Source organism: Ischnura elegans, chromosome 2 (genome assembly GCF_921293095.1).
Source record: "Ischnura elegans chromosome 2, ioIscEleg1.1, whole genome shotgun sequence".
Lineage (NCBI taxonomy): Eukaryota > Metazoa > Arthropoda > Insecta > Odonata > Coenagrionidae > Ischnura > Ischnura elegans.
The window spans coordinates 142,005,519-142,028,502 of record NC_060247.1 but is presented as its reverse complement, the minus strand read 5'-3'; the positions used below and the strand labels follow the sequence as shown (position 1 = coordinate 142,028,502).

Sequence of the window (22,984 nt, the reverse complement as noted above, 5' to 3'; positions counted from 1 at the left end):
AGGTTTTACGATATAAAGAGGTTCACTATAGAGAGGTTTGCCTATAAATTTACATGTAAATCTGACGGGACCAGAGGGTTGGTACGATGTATAGAGGTTTACGATGTAAAGAGGTTCACTACATAGAGGTTTTACTGTATATGGCCATTTATCAGGAATGTCTGACTATGCAAAACTGCAGCCAATGAGAAGCCCCAATTTTCCCCACCCCGAGCTCCTCACCTTCTGTTGCCTCTGGAGTGCCCACTGCGCACAAATTTCACGAGTGGGCAATTGTTGCTATTGCACGAGTTATCATGATGAAGAAATGAGTCTTATCCATTTCCCACTTTATCTAAACCCACTTTATCCCTCCTTCTTCCATGATACTGCACGACGTCAATGCTACGGAGTACGTGCGTATTTGACTACTGCTGCGGGAGCAGACGATGGTCTGGATCTCCACGCGAAGCTTAGCTTAAAAATACTTGATCTCGGCACGAAAGCAGACGACATTAAACAAATTTTAAAAGTAAATTTCAACTGTATAATATAAAATCTTCTTGTAATTACGTCGTAATCTAATAATCTTGCGTGCTATTGTTCGATATATCGATCGATATAACAATCGATATGGCTTTATTCCAGAAGCGAATGTGTACGGCTGTTGCCATAATTTAAGGTTAATATAATTTTGTCCAATATTTATGATGTTTAAAAACCACCCGTTGACATACTAAGGGTAGTTGTTATATTCTCAGAGTATGCAGTGACAAAAAAGAAATGACTTATCTTTATTTGTCCTCTTTCTATAAATACATATACGATAAATCATGGGAGAAAGACGACGTTTTCATGTAATTGTCTTCGGGAAATCTATGAAACATTGTGATTTTTATTCACATGGTATTGTTTAATTGTTAATGGTGCCCATTTTCTTTATTTTAAAGGTGAAAAGAGTTCAGGAAGGCGATCCTACGAGAACTACCAATAGTAATTGTTATTATGACGACTTTTCCACAGATTGCAATTACCCCGACTGCTATTTTTTACTTTCCTCTTTAGCACGTTTTCCTGGTTAGTACGTTCATTTTTTGTGGTCCCTTCAGAAACGTACTAAACAAGTTCCACTGTATTACCATCCTTTCTTAAGAATGGTGGTGCACTTGCCATTTTTAATGCAGACACATTAATATTGGTAATTTCTTTCAGGGTTTCTTTGTTGGAGTAAATACCAAGGATCATCACTATGGAGAATATTAGTGGCTTTTATTCCTCTAATGAATGAACAGGAAAATTTATTTTATTGGAAAGTGTGATGTATTTTTAATTATCATGGATTCATGCTGACATCTGCTCTTTTTGACTGCAATTGTATTGATATTGTTGTTTACTGCTCATTATTTCAATAATTAAATCTTTATTAGGAATTGGTATGATTATTCAACACCTTCGGACACAACGAGCACTCGGTTTTGCGAGTAATCTCCAAAGGATTATGAGCACTCATTAAACCCGGCTTCTACTATTGGAATAAATTACAAAAGAATGAGCCCTGAAAATTTAGCATTAAGGTGACAATACTACTTCAATTAATGATAGATTGTTAAATTTTAAATTCCAACAAGGAAAAATCACTATCATACAACCTACTCTGCCCCAACCCTACTTTTCTCCAAATCTAATAGCCCAATAATAAGCTGGAAACTCCTGGATATCTATCTATTAACAAAAATAGCTATCTAATGCAATAAATGATAAATGACTAGGTGAGTCAGTTGGATGAAACACGGGCTCGGGTTTCTGCTGCTGACTCTCTGCTATCATCCTCAGAAACTAAGAGAACTAGGATAGTGACGTCTTTGCCACAAGCCAATTATTTGCTACCCTCAAGGTGGGGAGGGGGAGGAATGGTTGGACGCCTGAGCGTAAGGGCAGCTCAGCAGTGCCAACTATCAAAACATCCACACACAACCAACTTTACCTCCAGAGTGTTTCACCCAGCAATTAGAGAGTTTTCAATCAATTCTCCCTTCTTAATTAAACAAATAAATACCCAAAGGAACTTATTTCGAATACTTACTGCAAAAAGGGCAGAAAATGATGTTTATCTTCATCACTTTCAATTTTACCGCTGAGATAGAGAGTGACATCCATGGCAGCCACTCCAAACGGCCTCCTCATGCCTTCCGGCCCCCCCTTGCGACTCATCGGCACAATTGGCTGAGCTTGCGAAACTCGCTTCGACTCGGAATCTTTCTGCTCCATTGCACCCACCCTTATGACATAGCACACGACGTATACCCGTTCCCGAGTCAAATCTCGACTGCCCAAGTCCTGTTGAACGAAAAGCCAACCACAATTCATAATTCAACTCATTCACAACGCAAGCAATAATTAGTCTGGATTATGATTTGAAAGCGACCAAGACAACTATAGACGTACCGTGAAGAGTACTCTGAGATTGTGTAGTTGATCTAAATCCCTGGCCAGACCCTCCTTGCTCCAGCAAACCACATAACTCTCGGTGATGGCTCTTCCTTCTTTGGCATCATACAAAGTCATCAAGAGCTCGGCATCTTCACCCATTTTGCACACAAAATTCCTCACAGAAACAAAAAATATGTGAGAATAATGTGTCATGACCTTAGGAATCTTTTTGGCTGGACCAGACTGAAATTCAAATAATAATAATAATAATCTTTATTATCCTGAGACTACATTTTACATGGTATAGAGGCATCCACTTTACAATATATTATAGGAATAATTCACAATTTCATTCATTACAAAAATACACATTATCTACAGTACACAGGGAAAATTGGTCATTTGGGCATATCCAGTGTATATTCTTCAATAGAGTGATACAATTTTGAGAATAAAAATTGCCTCACTCTAGGTTTTAAACAATAAATGCCATCCAGGCCTCTTATGCCCATAGGTTATTTGTTACACAAAAGTGGGCCCTAAGTTTTTTGTCCCAAGGAGGCAAATAATTGTGGTATAGGGCATCATGATTCCTGTGCAATGATTATAAAAAGCAGAATTTTTCATGAGCTCCTTTAATTTGCTTTTACAAACAACAGAATAAAAAGTAAATGTATAGAAACAGGGGATGGGAAGAATACAGAAAAATCTCAATTATACGAAGTCAGAGGGACCGGAAAATTGTCACTTTGTAATATTGAGTTTCGTAATTTCAAACATTTTTAATAAGTCGTGATAAAATGTTTGCTTTTGCTCCCACAGCCCTTTTTCTGCCTTTATTAGCCTTGTTTAATGTTTTCAGTGGCTATTTAACATATTATTTAAAAAAATAATCTTTCTTATTGATTTTATGACGTAAAAGATCACTAAAAATCACTAGACCTTAAACTTCCCAATCTGTACTCTTAAATATCAACGATCTTAATGCTTAAGAATCACCATCCATTTAAACAAAACGTTATCAAATAAAATCTTGAAAATTTTGGTATAAGAATTTAAATTTTGTGGTCAGAAGCGAATAGCAACTATTACCTACTACAGCGCAACCTTGATATAACGACACCCCACGGTGCACTAATAAACACTCGCTATAGCGAATTGTCGCTTTACCGGAGGTGGAGCATATAATATCCAATATACCTGTTGCGAACAGATATACAGGAGCAGGAGTGGTGCGGCGACAGATAAACATCTATCCGATAAACGTAAGCATGAATCCAGACGAAAGGCGATGTTTTTTTGCATCACTAAATTTCCTTACTCAAATAATGACTAACTATTCAAACAATTTATAAGCGCCGCACTGAATAAAAATCATGCAAAGCATTGTTTCGTCAATCATTATATTTATCAAACGACAGTTTACCACATAAATTTGAGACTGAGTACTCCATTAACTTCATTTCTAACAGATCGCTAGCAATTACAGAGGTTAAGGAGTCTTCATGAAAGTCTTCCGGCGGTGAAACCCTCGCTATGGCGAGAGCCAACACCGAAAGGGTCTCGTAAAAATGAATTTTTTTAACACGCTTATTATAGGGTCAATTGACGGTGCATCGGCTATCTCTGGTAATAGCGGGGGTGTCGCTATAGCCCGTACTCGCTTTAATGAGGTTCCACTGTATATTAGTCACTTCATACTCGTAAATAAATAGTAGCATGGAAAGGACAAAGCAAATAACAATTTTGATTGAAAAGTCTGCAGAACAGAAGAGAAACAATTTTATAAGAGCAGCACCTCACCCCCGATAGGTATCAATGGCCTTGATGACGATGAAAAAGCCTACGACTGAAAAGAAGCCAGCAGAGAGGTACATAGATGGAACATCATAGACACCCACACACACCCGAGAAGAACATAATTCAATATCATTATTTACTTTTTTCTTTCACCCTTCCATACTAATATTTACTTCTGTTTATGGCGTGCCTATTTCTAGTGTTAAAACAAAAAAATCCTTTTTCTATATTGTATCCGATTCCGTTTGGCATGATTCAATGATAGTTTTAATTTGGCATTCACAAGGGAAGGAAGGCTGACGCAACATTGTGTTTGTGTGTGAGTACGTAGTGAAGCCTGAATGGATTTGAGTGCAAAGTGCTTCCCTCCCTCCTCCCATGATTCCCGATTTTGGGTTTTTTTCCGTGCGTACACATGACCAGTGTAAGGTTCACGTTCTCCCCCACCTTATCCTCCCAAACAACACGTGCAAGCAGCGGACGGAGGGTGATGAAATCTGCAAACCCCACATCCACAAAGTGAAAGCGTGTTTCGGCAAACCCATCCTCACCCTCCTGATGGTGGTCATCGGGCAAAAACCTGCTTTCTCCACGGTTTTCCCCTCCCGCCCCAACCAACCCTCTCTGCATTATAAATCCCGCGAGCATTCCTGCTCGAGAGGGACACATCATCGTCCTTTTTGAATTGCGGCCAAAGGCTATGCTCGTCGGAGTCGCGTGCCAATTATTAAATGGTGGGGAGAACGAGAAATAAAAGGAACATAGAGGTCAGACAAAGAGGTGAAAATTCGGCGAAGGCGCAGAGGAAACAGGAGAACAGACGGTCTAGCACCCAGAGGAAGAAAGTCACCCCACGACATCAGGATTTAAATATTCTCTCGGCCCACAGTGGACGATGACGCAGCAACTCTGATTAGAGCCCCTAACATACTAATTGAAAGAGGAAATTTTGAAAAGAACTGCGGCGGTAATAATAAGAGGGAGTAGAAAGAGTTCCGATCCTCTCTTCGCATACGCCATTGCTCTACGATGCTTGTCCTATTCACGAAAAATTTTGTTTAAATGCTCTCACAGGAGTATTGCAATAGAATTGCTGCTGTGGAAAATTTTAAGGCAAAACACGACAGGCATATAGCATCAACCTTCCCAAGAACTTGGACAACAATCGGGGCAATCCCAGCGCCGTAGGATAATAACCACGTTGTAGATTTAATGGAGCCACACTCGGCCCTCCATCAGCCAATGCCTCTGCCATTTTTTTTTCCTTTCCGAGACCCCACAGGAAAATATCAAGTTACAGGGGAAGTTACAGGGGAACAATGGAAACGTGTTTCATCCCTACCCCGCCTCACCAACTGACCTTGATCGATCTCCCAGTTTCTGGAGGCCAAATGCTAAGTGAGTCATCTACTGAGCCCAAAGATATCTCAATAGCTTTCAATAATTGTATGACACGCACGAGGTTCAAAAAAAGAAAGAGATCTAACGCCATGCATATCTGACAGAATTTAAGTTTTTTTAAGCTCTAATTGTTTGACACAAAGATTTATAGTTACAACAAGGCTATTAATATTAAAAATAGTCCAAACAGTACAATTTCAGAAGAAACAAGCGTAGCATAAGCGCATTCAAACAAGACGAGACGAACTGGAAACTTCAGGCAACGCAAACTGCGTATATCACATTGCTGCGCCTTCGCCCCTTCGCTTGAAGGCAACGACGTCACATGCAAGATCGGACATGTTCGTCCCTTGCTCCTTCGCTCGTAGCCTTGTTGCTTCGAAGATGGAGGGATCGCGCTCCTTCCCCTCGACCTCTCCTTCTGCGCTCTTCACTTATAAGCAATTCTGATTTCTTCCATCCACAATTTAGTCCAACAATGAACACACTCGTTCGAATTTTTTTTAAAGCGCAGGTTTTGACACCAATATAATTTTCAGTTGCAATAATCCTTATATTAGCATTTGAAGATGATTTTTGAAAAATCAGGTCCTCAGCGTAATGAAAATTACTCGGCAAGGCAGATATTGACCATTAACCAGGTATGTCCTTCAAAACTATGCGTTTCTCTACGTTTGATAAGCGATTACTATATGCAGTATAAATGCCGCGGGATACCCATTCGTGGCAGTAAATTTAGCGCGCCCTCCAGAGTGAAAAACCCTGTGCGATATTTTCCATGTTCACCTCTGGGGTACTGACGTGACGGCGCTATGCTTACAAAAAAGCAAACAGGAGCATTTTAAAAATACGTCACTAAGGGAGAAACTCCCCTGCCTGCCGCTTGTTTTTGACCTAGGGTTTCAGATGACTGACTCACGCTGAAAACCAAGGCCACTCAGTTCCCCTTGGACTTGCGACCGGTAAAGGGGAGGGGGGAAGATAAGAATTTTGTGTAAGAGGCGCACCCTTATTTTCGGCTGCAATTTTTGGGAAAAAAGGTGCGCTTATACGGTAATTTTCAATAGTTCTCAAAAGAAACCTACATTGCAAAATTTTATCTCTACACGATATTTAGAAAATAATAAGCCCAAAACACAATTATTTCTGGCATTATTTAACTTTATCATGCTTATAGTATTTTAAGAAAACCAAAAAATGAGCTCATAATTTCCTATTGACGGCAGGTTTTGGGTCAATCTTTACAAATATTAAGCAGATTGCTATTTTTTTAATCCTAAGGAGATAAAATAATTCATTTTAAAAAGTTGGTGTTTTGTTTACTTTTCCCCAATATCTGAGTCTTGCTTTCTAACTTGGCTATAATGATAAGGGGCAATTAAGGAATTGGTGAGGCAGGTAGCAGGTACCAATATTTGCATGAACTGAGTGGGAGGGCATGGTAATCTGCCAAGTCTCACGGGAGAAAGAACAGACTGAAAATACGTCAAGAAATGACAAAACACGTGTCAAAGCCAATAAAATGAATGTGGATAACAAAGTTTTCCTCTTCATTTTGCTGATAATAAAATATCCCTCTCCAGGCTCTCTACCGGTAGAAACTTCCCTCCGTTGCCGGTAGAGATGAACCATGCACACATGAGGAAATTATCATGTTGGCATAAGCAGCATATAATACCACGTTTTCATTATTAGTAATTTTTAAGTGGCCAGGGATGTCATTTATATACAGTGGAACCTTGTTAAAGAAAGTACAGGCTATTGCAAGACCCCAGCCATTACGAGAGATAGCCGAAGCACCATCAATTGACACTATGATATGCATTAAAAAATAATTTGTTTTTGCGAGGCCCTTTTGATGTTGACACTCGACCCTGCCATTACGAGAGATAGCCAAAGCTCCGTCAATTGACACTATGACATGCATGAAAAAAAATATGTTTTTATGAGGCCCTTTTGATGTTGACACTTGGCATAGCATGAGTTTCCATTTCCGGAAAACCTTCACCAAGAGTCCCTAATATTTGTAATTGCTGACAATCTGTTAGAAATGAAGTTAACAAAGAGTTCTGTCTCAAATTCATGTGGTAAACTGTCGTTCGATAAATAAGTTGTTCATTTTGATGAATATATTGTGGCATTAACATTTGCAAATGCTAGATCTTCTTTTGTTTCTCGTGCGGCAGAAAGCCGTCGAAAGCATACGTGCATGTCCGTGAGTTGCAAAAATAGAGAGCATTTGAAGGTGGACACCAAGGCCAAAAAATGCAAAACACGTCTGAGCGAGAAAATGAAAATAATAGAGCAATTAAAGAGAGTGGTGTAATTGATTTATTTCTTTCATCCATTAGCTCTTCACAATTAAAAAAAAAACAAAGAGAAGATTAGGTGTCTGCCGTGGTGTGGGAGAGTGAACCATCACAGCAAAAGCACCCGAGGAATGCAGAACAGTTAGAGAGTTAGAAGGCGCTTTGAACGGGAGGTTTTGCCCACTTCAATCCAAGGGAACTACAGAGGAAGGGGAACTATGCTAAAGGCTTAAGCGAAGTATTTCAGTGATAGATAGATATTATGAAAAATAAATTATTTCAACCAATGCACAATGTAAGAAATGTCAATAATTTAAGCACCTAAAGATTCATTATTATGCTAACTAAAAATGAAGAATAAATTTTGACATATTGAGGCATTCTTTCATGATGTCCCCAATAATGGCTCGCTTAGGTTGCTAAGAAACAATCTGGCCAAATAGCCCTGAAATTGAAACTGCCAGATGAAATTTTACCATCACTTATATTCTTAAAATATTCCATCAGTTTCCAGAAGTAACAGTTGAAAAACACCTAGTTTGTTAACTTTCATTTGTGCATCTTCAGGAGTATGCAAACTAGCATCATTTCTGAATTCCTTGGGTTTCAAAAAAGTATCGGCAAACCACATAAGTCCCAAAAACTCTAAAATGAAAGTTTATAAAATACCTTCATGTTTGTATTTCCAAAATTGGAGATTCTCAGTTTCAACTCCCCATTGCAAAAGGTGAACTTTTTCCACAATTTTGTTTAAAAAAATAAAAGAGACGCATAAAAAACTGACTCACTGTAACTTTTTTGATTCTCTCTGTTGCCAACTCGTGCTGCCAATACAACTGTATCGCTGATGTAGCTTCAGGATTCAGGATATTCCCATGCTCATCCCTGACGACCATATCAAGATCCAGCATCCTAATAAAAGATTTAAATGCACTTCATTAGGAACTATCCCATAGAGTTAGTTACCTTCCCTCAAGCTGCTCATACCAAATTTTCATAATCACCCCACAATGTAATTTTAATTTTGAGCGAGAGCAAATAGGATCACTCAAAAAGTCCTGGAAACTAAATTCCATTAGAAGAATTATTAGGTGTAGAGAACATGAAATTGGTGGCTAGAAGCAAAGAAATTGTTCAAGATCTATTTTTCAGAACTTGTGATTATTTGGAGACAAAAATGTCTGTTATTCCAAAATGACGCATATTGGATGGATAATACTTTTTCAACAACATTGGACAGCACCCATCAATGTAATTCAAGCAAACCCGGCATAATTTCAAGACTTCTCAAGATACAAAGTAAGAAAAAAAGACAGGTTAAGAGCACATATCTATTGGGATCTAAGACCAAAGGTGTTAATAGCATTCCATGTGAATGCTGACAAGCAAACATCCCGAGAGTGACGTTCATGATCTAAATGCCAATATTATTTTCTGAAACTATATAGGTAATGAAGAAAAAGTGTCATGGCTTTCTTCCTCATATATTCTCAAATAAAGATTTTGTGCACCACGACTCCCCCTGAGTAATCTCTCCCTCTCAACTACCACGTTGGTCGAGTGGTTAAAGGGTGCGCATTTAGTGTTTTAAATTATGTTCCCCCTGAAAATGTTAAATCAGGATTTTACTGTACTTAATAGTTTGATTTATTGAACGTTACAAAGCTTACTGAAGCTGGAACGAAAACATTTCAATCTCAGTTCACTCAAATGTTCTTCTGGATAAGTTTTTCACGTCAGATGCAAATAGTCATGCAGCATTCGTTCACTTCGGCATATTTTCACAATGTCCATATAGAATTTATGCTAAATATCAATCATGAATTTTTGGATCAAAGAAATTTTCATCAATTAACAACAAGATACGCATTTTTAAAATACGCAATATGTATTTTATTAATCTACATTGATTCTTGCAACTTATTGTGGAAGATGAATGCTGTAGACGTATTGGTCTTCACCAGTTTGAGTTACAAAATTCATGAAGTTGACAAAATGGCTAATTTTATGTGCGCAGAGTCATTTATTGCACTGGCGCGTACATTTTTGAATTTTTATTAAAACAAAAAATTAATCTAAATTTAGAATAAAATTTTCTTTAGAATGACGCATTATTCATTATTATTCGTGGTTCCAGCCAACTACACGCCAACTACCGGGCGAAATTAGAATCACTGGTCCGGGTATACTTTTGCGCACGGCTCATTCAGAAAATGTTCTTCTGAGGAGAAGTAGTGTCGTTTGCTTGCTATGGAGAATATTCCGATGACTTTTTCTCCAAGAAAAGGGAAATCTAACAAGAATTGCTGTGTGCCACAGTGTTCTTCCAAGGCCTGTAGGGACACCGTAGTTCGATTTCACGAATTTCCAAAGCCAGGCGATGTTTTCTATCGCAGGAATAATTGGGGTGAGATGGAGAAGGTCGATCGACGGAATTTGTGGATCCACCGGCTGAAAATCGGGAAAAAGGTGACGAAGAGCATGCTGGTGTGTTCTTTGCACTTCATAAAGAACGATTATATATTACCGGGTACGTATACATTTTTCTATTTCACTTTTTTTCTCTTAATTTGTTTCAACGTGGCTGAGATCACGTTGTGAACTCGATGCGAATGTTAACCTCCTTGTAGTTATCTATGTTTTAACGTGTTCTTTCTCAATAAATTTTCCAGCAAGACATCGATTTTTGATGAGATGTGCTGTCCCGTCTATGAATTTACCAATATCGTCTATAGAAAAATCTCCAGTTTGAGTACACAGACGGCATGGACGACGAGGAGAGCCAATTAAGGTAGGTATTTCAAAGGAATGTATTATTTAATCTTGTAGTTTTCAGCCGTATACTAAAAATCAAAATTCATTGATTAGCAACCATAGTTAAGGCTGAAACTAATGCAAGCATAGGTGGGCCAACTGTCTAACTGGGTAGTAACAAGGAAGTGGTTATTAGCTGTTTTGGTTATAGAGTGCTGAACTTGCTATCTTTCTCGTATTTAGTGGTTGTGGTAGTATATTGGGATACTACATAAGTTGTGATTTTTTCGAATGAATTGTGGCTTGGAAGTGCAGCCCTATTTTTTTACAGATGTTTAAAAACGTTGCCGAAAAATAAAAGTGCATACATCATGCAAAAGGTTGAATTATATCAGCGTGATGTGATGCAGCTATTGAAAAAAATGTATATGGATTTGAAATCTTGCAGTCCACCACCATATTTAGATATTTTAGGTTTACAACTAGAGGCATGTAATTTAGATAAATATGGGAACAGTCAATCTTGAGTTATTGCGTGAGTAACACTAGAGAAACAGTTAGAAAAATAGCAAATTATGGTATTTATGGTTATTCAAAAATAAAGTTTCCACTAAGGCCATACACTTGGTTGTTTACCAATTAGCCAAATTTCTATGGCATCAACTTATCGGATTGAAAAAATGTTTTCATATATTATATTATCTCTTATAATTTGGATAAAGATCAGTTTACATATTACTGTAGAGAACTAAATCTTCAGTCGTTTCTTTGGTCCATCTTAGCTAAGTACAGTAAAACCTCTTTACATCGTAATGGAGGGGACCAAAATTTGGGCAATTTGATGTATGGAGGTTCACTATAGAGAGGTTTTAGTGATAGGCACCATTTTATTGATAAACCATAATATTAATATATTTAAACATACATGCATGCATTAGTGAACATATATTTACAATTTAATGATTACACAAAGATAAAAGTATCTTGTTCAAGAGGGCTTTTTAGGAAAGAAATTAGTTACTGGGTTTGCTTAAACCTTTTTTAAAACTCTTTCGATATAATGTTTTCAATTCTATTGAATACAATCGCATTATGATCGCATTCCTCCATGCTTAATAAAAACCATTCAATTAAATTTAGTGAATCCTCAACCTCTTTTTTGGTGGGAACTGTAACTGATTCCTCATTACCAACATCTTCCTCTAAATCCATCTCTTCCTGTATCCTGCAATATATATACATCTCCTTCACCACTATCTTCCAACATAAATTGACGTCACGGACTCCCAATGGAAGAGTCAGATTTCACGGCATAAATACGCACGCAAGACATATGACTGTCGCTAAGCGCAATAAATTGTGAACTACGATCGTTCACGAAAGCATCGAAAAAATTACCAAGGCAGCAGTGAGAAAGTGCTACACTGGGAAATATGGGAATAAAATAATTGCAAAACTGTATTTGATTTATTTCGAGTCGCAGTAAATTCATGAAATATTTTCATTTTAGAAATGGAAATAGCAATGCGGTTGAGTAATTCTGTCTCCATGAATGGGAGTGAAGTCAGTTGAAATATTTCTGCCGGCAAGGGATTATAGGCTGCGCTGGTCGCCTCTTTAATGAACTGAACGTAGTATGTAAGCACTTTCAGGAAAATAAAGCCATAAGTAACAGAAAGCGAGTGCTATCGTGCAATTTTTACCATGATTCGAGAGAAAACTATGCGTTCTGTCTTCATTTACTGTCACTTAAAATGATTAGAATAGTTCGTTGCGTTTTTCTTATTTACTGTTAGGTATGCTCTCATATGGAACAAAATGGCCCTACGTGAAAATTACAGTAAAGTAAAGGTGTAAAAGAGAAGAATAAGCGTGAAACATACATCGCTGAAAATGTCATTCCATGTTCGTTATCGCGGCTACATTAATGGTCTCTAGTTGTCTCGGTACGAATTGCGGAGGTAGTTGGGCCGTCTCGGGGGTGTCTCAGTGCTATGATATATAGAGGTTTTACGATATAAAGAGGTTCACTATAGAGAGGTTTGCCTATAAATTTACATGTAAATCTGACGGGACCAGAGGGTTGGTACGATGTATAGAGGTTTTCGATGTAAAGAGGTTCACTACATAGAGGTTTTACTGTATTACCAAATTCAGCACTGAAAGATGGTTAGCATTTCATGTGTCTCACAGTAACAAACTCAGTTCTACTTACAAATGATGATCATTGAAAGCTTTTATTAATTTTATGGAATTTATACTTAAAAGTCCCTAATGCGTCATTTACCTTAAACAATGAGGAAGTGGAACAGGATTTTTTTTGTTTTGGCCTCATCTTTTTAGTTGTCTCAATTGCCCGAATTCATAGAGATTTGGAAAGAGTTTCACTGAGGACATTTGTCTTTAACATTCTTCTGTGAGGGATCTTTTCCGTGTTATTGTTTTTTACCAATGCCAAGTACTGTTTTGAATCATTGTAATCTGGTTATTTTCTATTTAGATCCAAAGTGGAGGGTTTGTGGATGTGGAGGCAGTTGCTGAGTGTGATGAGGCCGATATCCACCAGATTATTGCAAGCCCCATTGATGAGCCCACTAAAGATTCTTCGATGGAAACTCAAGAGGTTGCAGCTGCTGAGACCCTGATATCCATTGGAAATGGAGATGTTAGGGGTGTACAATGTAGTATTGGCACTCAATGTCTGAATGAGACAAGGGATTTTGGGTGCCAGGTAACTAGTGGTGACTTTCACTCGACGGTGGCTGACATGATCGTCAGTGAGAGGAACCTATACACGATGACCGGCCTCGATTCCTTTCTGCAAATGGCCAGTTTAGTTACTTTGTTTTCGGAACTTCAGCCTGACAACATGAGGTACTTCTTAAACAACAAGTGCAAAATAATTTTATCGCTCATGAAAATGAAGCTAAACTTATCCTTTGCCGTGCTGGCACATATTTTACACATTGTATGGCAGTATATAATAATTTTTTTCATTCCATGGCTTCATCATGTACTTCATGTACATGTTTTTGCATTGTTTTGCCTTCCTTAAAAAGGGGGATGAATGACATTAGTTCCATGGTGTAACTCGGCTGTTATTGAAGTCTAAATCTAGTTTGAACATTGTAAATCAGCCCAGATAATACCATCGTATAATTGTGGGGAGTTACACCACTTGGACATATTTTACTTATTGTATTGCACTGTATTATATATTTTTTCATTCTGCCTTCATTAATGTACCACAAACTTCCATATCAAGTGTATTTTTTTGCATTGTTTTTCCTTCCTTATAAAGAAGGATAAATATCATTAATTCCATTTTGCAAACTGGCTGTTATTAAAATCTAAGTCTAGTTTGAACATTGTAAATCATCCAAGATATGACTACAACTGTTGGATATTACACCACTTGGGCATATTTTACTTATTGTATTGCTTTGTACTATTTTTTTTATTCCATGGTTTCATAATGTACTTAAACCACGTACTTCCGCATCAAGTGTACCATGAATGATAATGTTGTCAATGCTTATCATGTCATTTGTGTATTATCTTTGTATACATCTCCCATTTGATGTCTCCGACTTCTTTGGAAAACATATATCGACTGATATAAATTTTGTTATCTTGTTTCATTTAACTCCTTCAAGACCCCAGTTACTTGCTGTCCATGTCACCAGGTTACCTCTTTCGCATGTTAGAATGTATTTCTTATGTTCTCTAAGTAGCTTACTGTGAATGACATCTTTTCACTCCATACTCCTTTTGAGGGAAGAATGTACGTATTCCATGCAGGGACAATGGGCGTACATAAAATATATGAATTTCTTTTTATCTGCGCATATTTTCTGAGAAACAGATGCCATTATGGAAAAGCATTGGTCTAACCTTTGGGGGTATAATTTGTCTTAGCTAAAGGGGCTGCTGGTATCTCATGGGTCTGGGGAGGGAGGGGATAAATCCGCCTATGAGTCAGTATGTGGTTGTATTGCTGTCATCTATGATGAATTGATGATTTCATACAGGCAGGTTAGTTCTGTACATTTTTCAGTGGGCCCAATTTTAATCCTTAATCTAAGTATTTACATGTATAATTGCAGTCATATACGACCAGTGAATTGTTTAGGTAATACCAAACTAACTAATTATCTTTCGGCTTGATTATAGTTTTTGATCGAAGCTGTAACTCCATTTATTTTTTTTATTCGAGGCATAGGATAGAGAATTGAAGGATATATACCAGAGAAAGTGGTCAGTGTAGCCCAAAGTGGTCGTGGTCTATGGTTAAAACAGCTCCTCTTTAAGGTACCTGACACAAAAGTTTTCTCCATTCTGTTATATCCCAACAAAAACAATTTTAATGTAAATTTAATTTATTTTGAAATTAGTAAGAAGCTTGAAATTTCTCCTTTATGGCTGCTTATTTGTTAAATTTCTTTCCTTCATATTAGCTTTCTTCTGCCATAATTGTATGGTACTCTGGCCACTGACTTGATGGACACTGCAACATCCACAAACTAGTAATAAATGATTGGCATTTTTTGCATTATTATTCATGAATACTAAAGGTTAACTTAATGTAGCATAAAATGATTAACCATTAATAGCTACTAATGTAACTGGGTTGTCTACGAATGGTTTCTACTAGAGATGGGTCGAATAGCAGATTTCTCGAATTCGAATATCGAATTCGAATATTAAATCATTGCTCGAATATTCGAATACCTCGAATTTCGAATACCTCGAATACTAAATGATGAATGCTGGAATGTTTGACTCGGTTGCCTATGTAGCAGACAACACAAGATTTTGGGGAGTAATTTTGATTTCCTTTAAATGATTCGAACAGGAATTTAGCTGATTAATGAATATTTTAATTTTATGGAAACAATTGGGCATATAATTAATTCAACTAACATCGCCTTACCCCTACTCCTGCTGCCAAGTGCTAGCTGACAATCTGAGGCATTTTGTAAAATACAAGCTCTTCTCCACCAGATTTTCTTCAATTATTTTCAGTCCATCTTTGGGAGTTCTCACGAGATAAGAAGATGAATTGGAATTGCTATCAGGGAGAAACCAAATATTCTGAGAAAATATCCCTTTGTCTGGGACTGTAACAATAAAGATTTATAGCACCACTCATAAATTGTAACTTGATATATGTTTTCGGAAAAAAATACGGCATCAACTCCCGAGAAGCTCTGCTGCTCATATCGAGTTTCGCCAGAATGCTAAGTCTCTGTCATATTTTGACATTTATTTCTTTGCGTAAAATGCTTAAATAAACTCAGAAATACTTCGTGTTTGGTCTTATTCTTTTTGAAATTACGCGCACATTACTAATGTTTCAATTCAATAAAGGTGTAACATCAATTGACGAAAGTCATCCTTAGACACCTTTTGTGCTAATAGATGACTCATGCAGCGGTTGACCTCCACAGAAATGGGGAACTTCCAAGCTGGTAGGAAAAAAGGTCAGTGGGGGAGAAAAGGGAGGGCCCGAAAGACGTTTCTATTGTTCTCGTGTAACTTGGTATTTTTTCGAAGCTAAGGTCTTCGTAATATGATCCCTGCGCGAGCTGTGACCTTTTTTTATTTCGAAGAAGAGGAAAGCCTCAGAGGGGGGGCTAGTGCTGAATGGAGAGGGATACCGGATCTTGGGAAATGCGCTAATGTAAGTATCCCACGTTACTCACACAGCTGTTGACCTCCAGAAATGGGGAACTTCGAAGCAGGTAGCCAGAAAAAGGTCAGTGGGTGAGAAAAGGGGGGAGGGCGTGAAACACGTTTTTATTGTTCTCGTAACTTGATATTTTTTTCGAAGCAGGGGTCTTCGTAATGCGATCCCTGCGCGATCTGGGGCCTTTTGTTTGATTTCGGAGAAGAGGAAAGCGTCAGAGTGGGTGAGGCAAGTGCTGAATGGAGGGGGATAGCGGATCGTGGGAAATGCCCTTAGGTTGCTATCCCACGGCACTGAAGTTCTCCTGGTGGAGGGAATCGGGGATTTTCGGATTTTTTCACCCGACCATTTCGGTTCCCCTTGTCGAACTCTTTTCTCCGCTAAAATCCACGAATTTGATGTAATTCGTCAACTTGCGTAAAACGGCGCAGCGAGCACTAAACGACTAGAGTTCTCTTCATTTTTCCGAGTCAACTACCAACGACGTGCGTGCGACAGTGTATGACGCGAAATTCAAAGTATTCGAGGTATTCGAGGCGGTACTTTTCGCATAACTATTCGAAACCTCGAATATCGAATACTTTCTAATATTCGAGGTATTTGAGTATTCGCGGATACTATTCGCACATCTCTAGTTTCTACCTATTCCTAAACAATTCCCGCTTTGCGAGAACAATCAAACTTCCGGAACTCGATTTTTTCATCAATTGTTAGGCTAATGAGACCGTTTATTTGAAGCGGTTCCTTGGTAAGGCCACTTGTTTGAAGAACAAGAGCCATTATTTTTAATTCACAGCCATTTCCTTGGTGAAGCCCCACAGTGATCACCAAACCCGCGTTTAAAACGCTCTCCCCTTCAAAGATATTTCGTTGGCTGCAATTTCCACCCAAATATCGCACAATTTCTTAGTAGGTCACAAAAACTTTGCTACTCATGTTCCCTAGAATACAATTTAGTCCGAAAATGAAGAACGGTGCCGATATGCGCAATCGAATCCACAGCAATAAGGAGAATCACGGAGATTGCAATTGAAATGTGTTGTTATTCACGAGAGGTATACCCGGACTGACGGCCATTTTGGATTATGACGTCAGCGACGACAGCGCTGCTAGTGGTGATTTGGTTTCCGAATAGTACTATAGTACTAAATTTATATCTGGGCCTCAGTGTATACTTATAGTACAGCGGCACATCATTTTGATGCCGACAGCAGTATGAGAAGCTATTTCCATCAGGTTGTAGGGGAGGAGACTGAACCACAACACTTGTTTTCAATTAAGCCGTACGTGGACATCGATCAAAAACCACATAGTAGCACCCCCTTTGCCAACCTGAGCTAAACAGGCCAGAAAAAAATTTGTCAAGGCACTAAGTCCCCGTGGACTACATCAGAGTCAGCCCCCTGAAACATTGGCAGGGTCTAACCCATTTGGAAGTCAGAAATAGTTTCACCCAGCCATGGATGGGCGTAGGCAAGAAAAACTAAGGTTTAAAGCAAGAAAACGAAACACAACAGAATTCAATTCAAAGCATAATTGAAGCACTGACTTCATGGGATAGTAGAGACACATGTATCAATTGCCAGCAGAACATTGTCAAGAGTAAATTAGAAATTTCAAGAATGAATGCAAAATGGATTGGCAGGGAGAATTCCCGCCGACTGTTGAATTTCATTTGTACAAACAGAAACAGAACAACTTACTTGTTCCCTGTGTCAATTTTTGATGTGACTAGCTGCTTAATTTCCTTCATTTCATCCACAGGAAGTGTACCAGAAAGGATTTTGCTCCGATATCGAATTAGTTCATATATCATTTGCTGAATGGTTCCGAAATTTTTGTTGTTTTTCTGCAAAGTGGTATAAATTTTAAAATTAAAAATTACAATTAAGTTTAAATTTAAAAAAAATCCACTCTTCAGTTACACAAAGTCCATATTTTTGTAAAAAAGGAAAATTAAACTTTATAAGGATTAAATTTCAAATAAAATTACTATGACTCCCTCAGTAATTATAAATTTCACTCATTTCAATAGATCCTAAAATGTTTCTGACTGACATCAAAAGTTGAATTCATAAAAAGATAATAATGCAGTTCTGCCCTTAATTTCCACAGAGGTTTTTCACACCTCTTACTTCATGAGTGAAGGCCCATTTCAGCCTAATTCATTTTATTAGCTGAAGATTTTCTTTTCAAAAATACACCAAACAGGAAAACTCTATTCGGACAAAAAACTTTCCGATGCGATGAGCAGGGAAGAATTCAACTTTGAAACTCAGGACATAAATTCTAGTATGATTTCATTTTCATATTTTAATTATTTCGTATATTTCATTGGGCATCTATAATTAAATCCTTAGTATCTATCCACCACATGTTGTCCAGCTCTACAATTTCATCAGTTACTTTATTTACAACGTACTCAGTATAAAAATGCCATATAAAAATAAATAAAATCAAGGTGTCAGAAAGAGAACCTGATGCTCTTTTGAAAGGACTATTTGAAAAGGCTATTTAAGAGGTTTCTTTTAGATTTCAGTTCAGTTTAAAGGAACAAATTCTCTAAGTATAAATTGTAGTGTATAATAGATACTCTATTATAATAAAACCAATGCACATTATTGAATTTTATAAATTGTGAAATTCTCACTTTTCAAAATATTTTCTTCTTCCGAAATTTCAATTTTTTAACAACTTATATCTAGTTTTTAAGAGTCAGAATAGCTTCAAAATCCATTTTTGGGCATGCAATATCCTATTATTTTCCGGGGGAGGACCCTCACATCCATATGGAAGTAGGGCCCCATCAAGAGCCCCAGCCAAAGGACCCCAATCACCCCAGACCACCCACCCCTGCCCACATGCTGCAGAGGACAAATGGGCTGCTTTGAAGACAGATGGTGTGCAAACATGGCATGGAAAATTGAACCATACCTTGCACAACTATACCACAAGAAATTAACTATGCAATAGTGTATCATTATTGGAAATGCAGATAATGAGCCAAATACAAATATGAAACATCATTAGAAAACTCTTGCTTGATATTTTTTACCAAATAACTGCCAGATAAACAATATAGGCAATAAAGTGATGTTAACATCTTGCAAGTGTCAAAACGCCACCCTCAGATATTTTAGGTAAATATGAATTTTCAAGACAAAAAAAGGAGCGAGGGGGTTGGATCACATGGTGATCTTGTTAAGCCCTTGAAATCAAATAAATTCATAAAAGAATTTTCATTTGCAGCAGTTTCATTGCCTCCACTGCATAACAATGGAGGTGAAGTGTCAAAATGACACCCTCCTGCATTCTTCGGTTGCAGGGGGTGAACACCACAACTTTCCTTATTGAAATGAAAATTTCAGCTTTAGTTACCACGTATAGAAGCTTCCATATTTGTCCCCATTCCCTGACAACGGATGTTATCTCCTGAACAATATGAGACTGGTTGGGATAAATAACTTCTGTAGGCCTGCGAAATAAAAAAATGATACAACTCAGCTAATCTGTCCAATATATTAAAATTATTATTACAACCATAAGTTTTTCATTTGTACAGTAAAAATTTCTAGTTTCCCCATCAATCATCAAATTCAGGAGAGTACACATGATACAACTTTAAGACATCGAACTTTTTATAAAGCATTTTGCATTGTCAAATGTTATTTCAACAAACTACCAGTATGAACAACCATCAGAAGATAAAATTACCATTTGTGAAAGGAATTGAAAATCTGAATTAATAATTATGGCTTGTTCCAGTCAGTTAGTTACTCTTTCCATGTATATGCAGAGCATAAATATAATATTCTAAATTGAATATTAACATGAGTGAGAGCGAATGCAGCTAGCTAAATGCCATAGTTTCGCATAACATTCCAAAACAACGCTATCTCCACATTTCGTCCCTCTTACCCGGATCTGTCAACAGTTGATTCCTTGATATGGATGTAAGACTTGGGGAAAATACCCCGTAGGGCACGATTCTTCGTAGAATACCCAAAAAACCAATCTCCATTTTCCTCCAAGATGTGAACCGTTTCTCCCACATTCAGTTTTATCCTGTATGAAGCTTCTTGGTGGAAATTGTGAATTGCTGAAATATATCAGAGCTTTACATGAGTTCTTAACAATAAAAAACAATACATACCAATAAATTGGCGATAGTAAATTATAGTAGCAATACTTGAACAACATTGGACACTGGATCAACGAAGCCGAAATGTAATTGGGGAAATATGGCAAATAATCAAAAACATTGACGCCAATATCGGAACACTGAAACGCCCTTTTGTGGGTTAAAGTCGGCCAAAGCGAACTCTTGTCTCCCGTCATTCATGTAATGAGGATATCCTTAATCAAGATCCCCAGAACTTCTACCGTGGGACTGACAGCGATGGCTAACAGGTCTTTAATCCGAGTATACAAACAAATAATACGCATCTTATCAATGATCACAAGATTTATACACCACGGATACGCTATATATACGTAATGATCCTTACTAATTAGCTGAGTACGCCGCAGTCCACAAAGGAAGCCACGAGTAAAACTAATAGCGAGTGATACGAAGAGTCACAGTGTGGGCGCGTCACTAAAAAAACGCCTATGATAATGACAACAGAAGGCACGCCTGAACAGCAAATTGTTTTTCAATTGGATAACAAGGATAGCACATTGATAAATACCAAAACTGGATTTTTAAAAAATGACAATTTTCAAATAAAAGGATTTTCTACGCAATGATGCTACCTTCGTTTGTGTCTGCTGTGAATCATTGACTAAAATTCACACCCAACTTCAGTCGGAAACAAGAACATTCTAAAACCATCATCACTTGTGCACATACCGATTCCGTATTTATCCTTTTCTTTGACTATTTTCCACGGGGCTATCATGATTCAAGAACAAAAAATTCCCACTCAGTTTTCTATCGACCCCATGCGAATTTACGTCGCTCCACCATGTTGCACCACTCCGACTCCGCACACAACCGACCGACACAACCCACCCCACTCACTTCCCCACTTCCGTAGGCATGAGGTGGTGCTTGATATCTCGCCCGCCTGCAGGGTCGTCTACTATTGTGTATGTTGTCATCTAGATGACGTCATGTGACTAGTGGCCATCGTTTTTGTATCGAGTGTGATTTTTGTTTTATTCAATTGGAATTTTCAGTGACTTCAAAGCTTTTAATATTCTTTAGTTCCCTGAGTTCTGATCACTTCTTTGATAATTTGTGCATAAATCTTCGAGATAATTTGATGAAGTCTTGATTGCAGTAGTAATCATGAGACAGAAAGACCACTTGTTAAATGTTGCTCACTACTTGTCAGTATAATCGGTTTCATGCTTAATAGAGGGCCGAATTTTTTTATTTTTATATGCGACCAATACAGTCCAGTGCATAATTTGGTGAAAGGAGTTACCAAGAGTAACTATCATTGCAGTAGGAAGAATGGAAGTGTGTATAGACTGCGTAGAATCTGCTGTGAATGCATTTAGAGGTGGTGCAGCTCGAATAGAGCTGTGCAGTGCCCTTAGTGAAGGGGGACTCACACCGACTCCTGGCTTACTTCGCCAAGTAAAGGCATTGGTTAACATACCATTGTTTGTTATGATACGGCCTCGTCGAGGAGATTTCTATTATTCCGACGATGAAGGAAATGTAATGCTACAGGACCTCATGGTGCTGAAAGAGTGTGGGGCGGATGGGTTTGTCTTTGGAGCCCTCGAACACGATGGTTCTGTAAATAGGTAACTATTGAAATCTCTTTGGCACAGGTTATTTTTAATGGCTTGACCAACTCTCGCCCTCTCTAAATAAGCTGTCCTTCAATCTAGATCTCTATGTGGAAAGCTGGTTGATTTGGCATCTCCCCTACCTTGCACTTTTCACCGTGCTTTCGATGTCTCCAAGGATGCAGTTGAATCACTTGAATCATTAATTTCGCTTGGCTTCAAAAGATTATTAACTAGTGGTCAATGTAATTCTGCTTTAGAGGGGGCAAGTTTAATAAGAATGTTGATAGAAAGAGCTGGTGATAAGATTACAATTATGCCCGGTGCTGGAATAACTAAAGGAAACCTGGAGAAGATACTAGAAGCAACGGGGGCCAGAGAATTTCATGCATCTGCTAGAAAACCATGCGTGTCGAAAATGAGTTACATTCATGATTGTTGTAAAATGGGGAAAGACGGTAATGAATATGAGTTATTGATAACAGATGAAATAATTGTACGTGCGATGGTTGATGAGGCAAAAGCTGTGTGGTCAAGAAAAGCAGTTTAAACAAAAGTATTGCTAAAAGGTTCCTTATAGACTCTGTACCCAACGAGTAGAGGGACTCCTATTTCCAGCAAGGGATTACTTCGCAGTATTTATAACACATTTTTCCATTACTGGAATGAAATGTGCATAAAAGATGCATCACATTTGTGTTTCACCGCTCTTCTTCTGTCCAGAAAGTTCTTTTTATTTGCAAGTACATATATATATATTCTGCAGTCATATCTATGGGTGAATTTGTGAGTTGAAGTAATTGTAATTTTTTAACAGTGTATTAATTTGTCCATTGATTCCTTTATTTTATAATAAACCAATGTGATCCATGTTACA

The 22,984-nt window shown here is 37.8% G+C and overlaps 2 protein-coding genes across 12 annotated transcripts in view; one reads left to right on the top strand and one right to left on the bottom strand.

Annotated features, from left to right (window-relative positions):
• Nucleotides 1-21,359, bottom strand: part of LOC124154723 (dedicator of cytokinesis protein 1) — a 186,885-nt gene extending 165,526 nt beyond the window's left edge. For all 11 annotated transcript variants that reach the window (XM_046528607.1, XM_046528614.1, XM_046528611.1 and 8 more), the window contains exons 1-7: nucleotides 21,215-21,359; nucleotides 20,281-20,461; nucleotides 19,741-19,837; nucleotides 18,066-18,211; nucleotides 8,708-8,831; nucleotides 2,425-2,652; nucleotides 2,063-2,316 (exon numbers count right to left, since the gene is read on the bottom strand). In XM_046528607.1, coding sequence (XP_046384563.1) covers nucleotides 2,063-2,316; nucleotides 2,425-2,652; nucleotides 8,708-8,831; nucleotides 18,066-18,211; nucleotides 19,741-19,837; nucleotides 20,281-20,461; nucleotides 21,215-21,263 — 1,079 coding nt within the window. In that variant the 5' untranslated portion in view covers nucleotides 21,264-21,359. The remainder of the gene's footprint in view (nucleotides 1-2,062; nucleotides 2,317-2,424; nucleotides 2,653-8,707; nucleotides 8,832-18,065; nucleotides 18,212-19,740; nucleotides 19,838-20,280; nucleotides 20,462-21,214) is intronic.
• Nucleotides 21,360-21,467: 108 nt separating this feature from the next.
• Nucleotides 21,468-22,984, top strand: LOC124154727 (copper homeostasis protein cutC homolog). Its single transcript, XM_046528621.1, has 2 exons — nucleotides 21,468-22,122; nucleotides 22,210-22,984. Exons 1-2 carry the CDS (start codon nucleotides 21,824-21,826, stop codon nucleotides 22,655-22,657), a joined length of 747 nt encoding a protein of 248 aa, XP_046384577.1. The 5' UTR covers nucleotides 21,468-21,823; the 3' UTR covers nucleotides 22,658-22,984.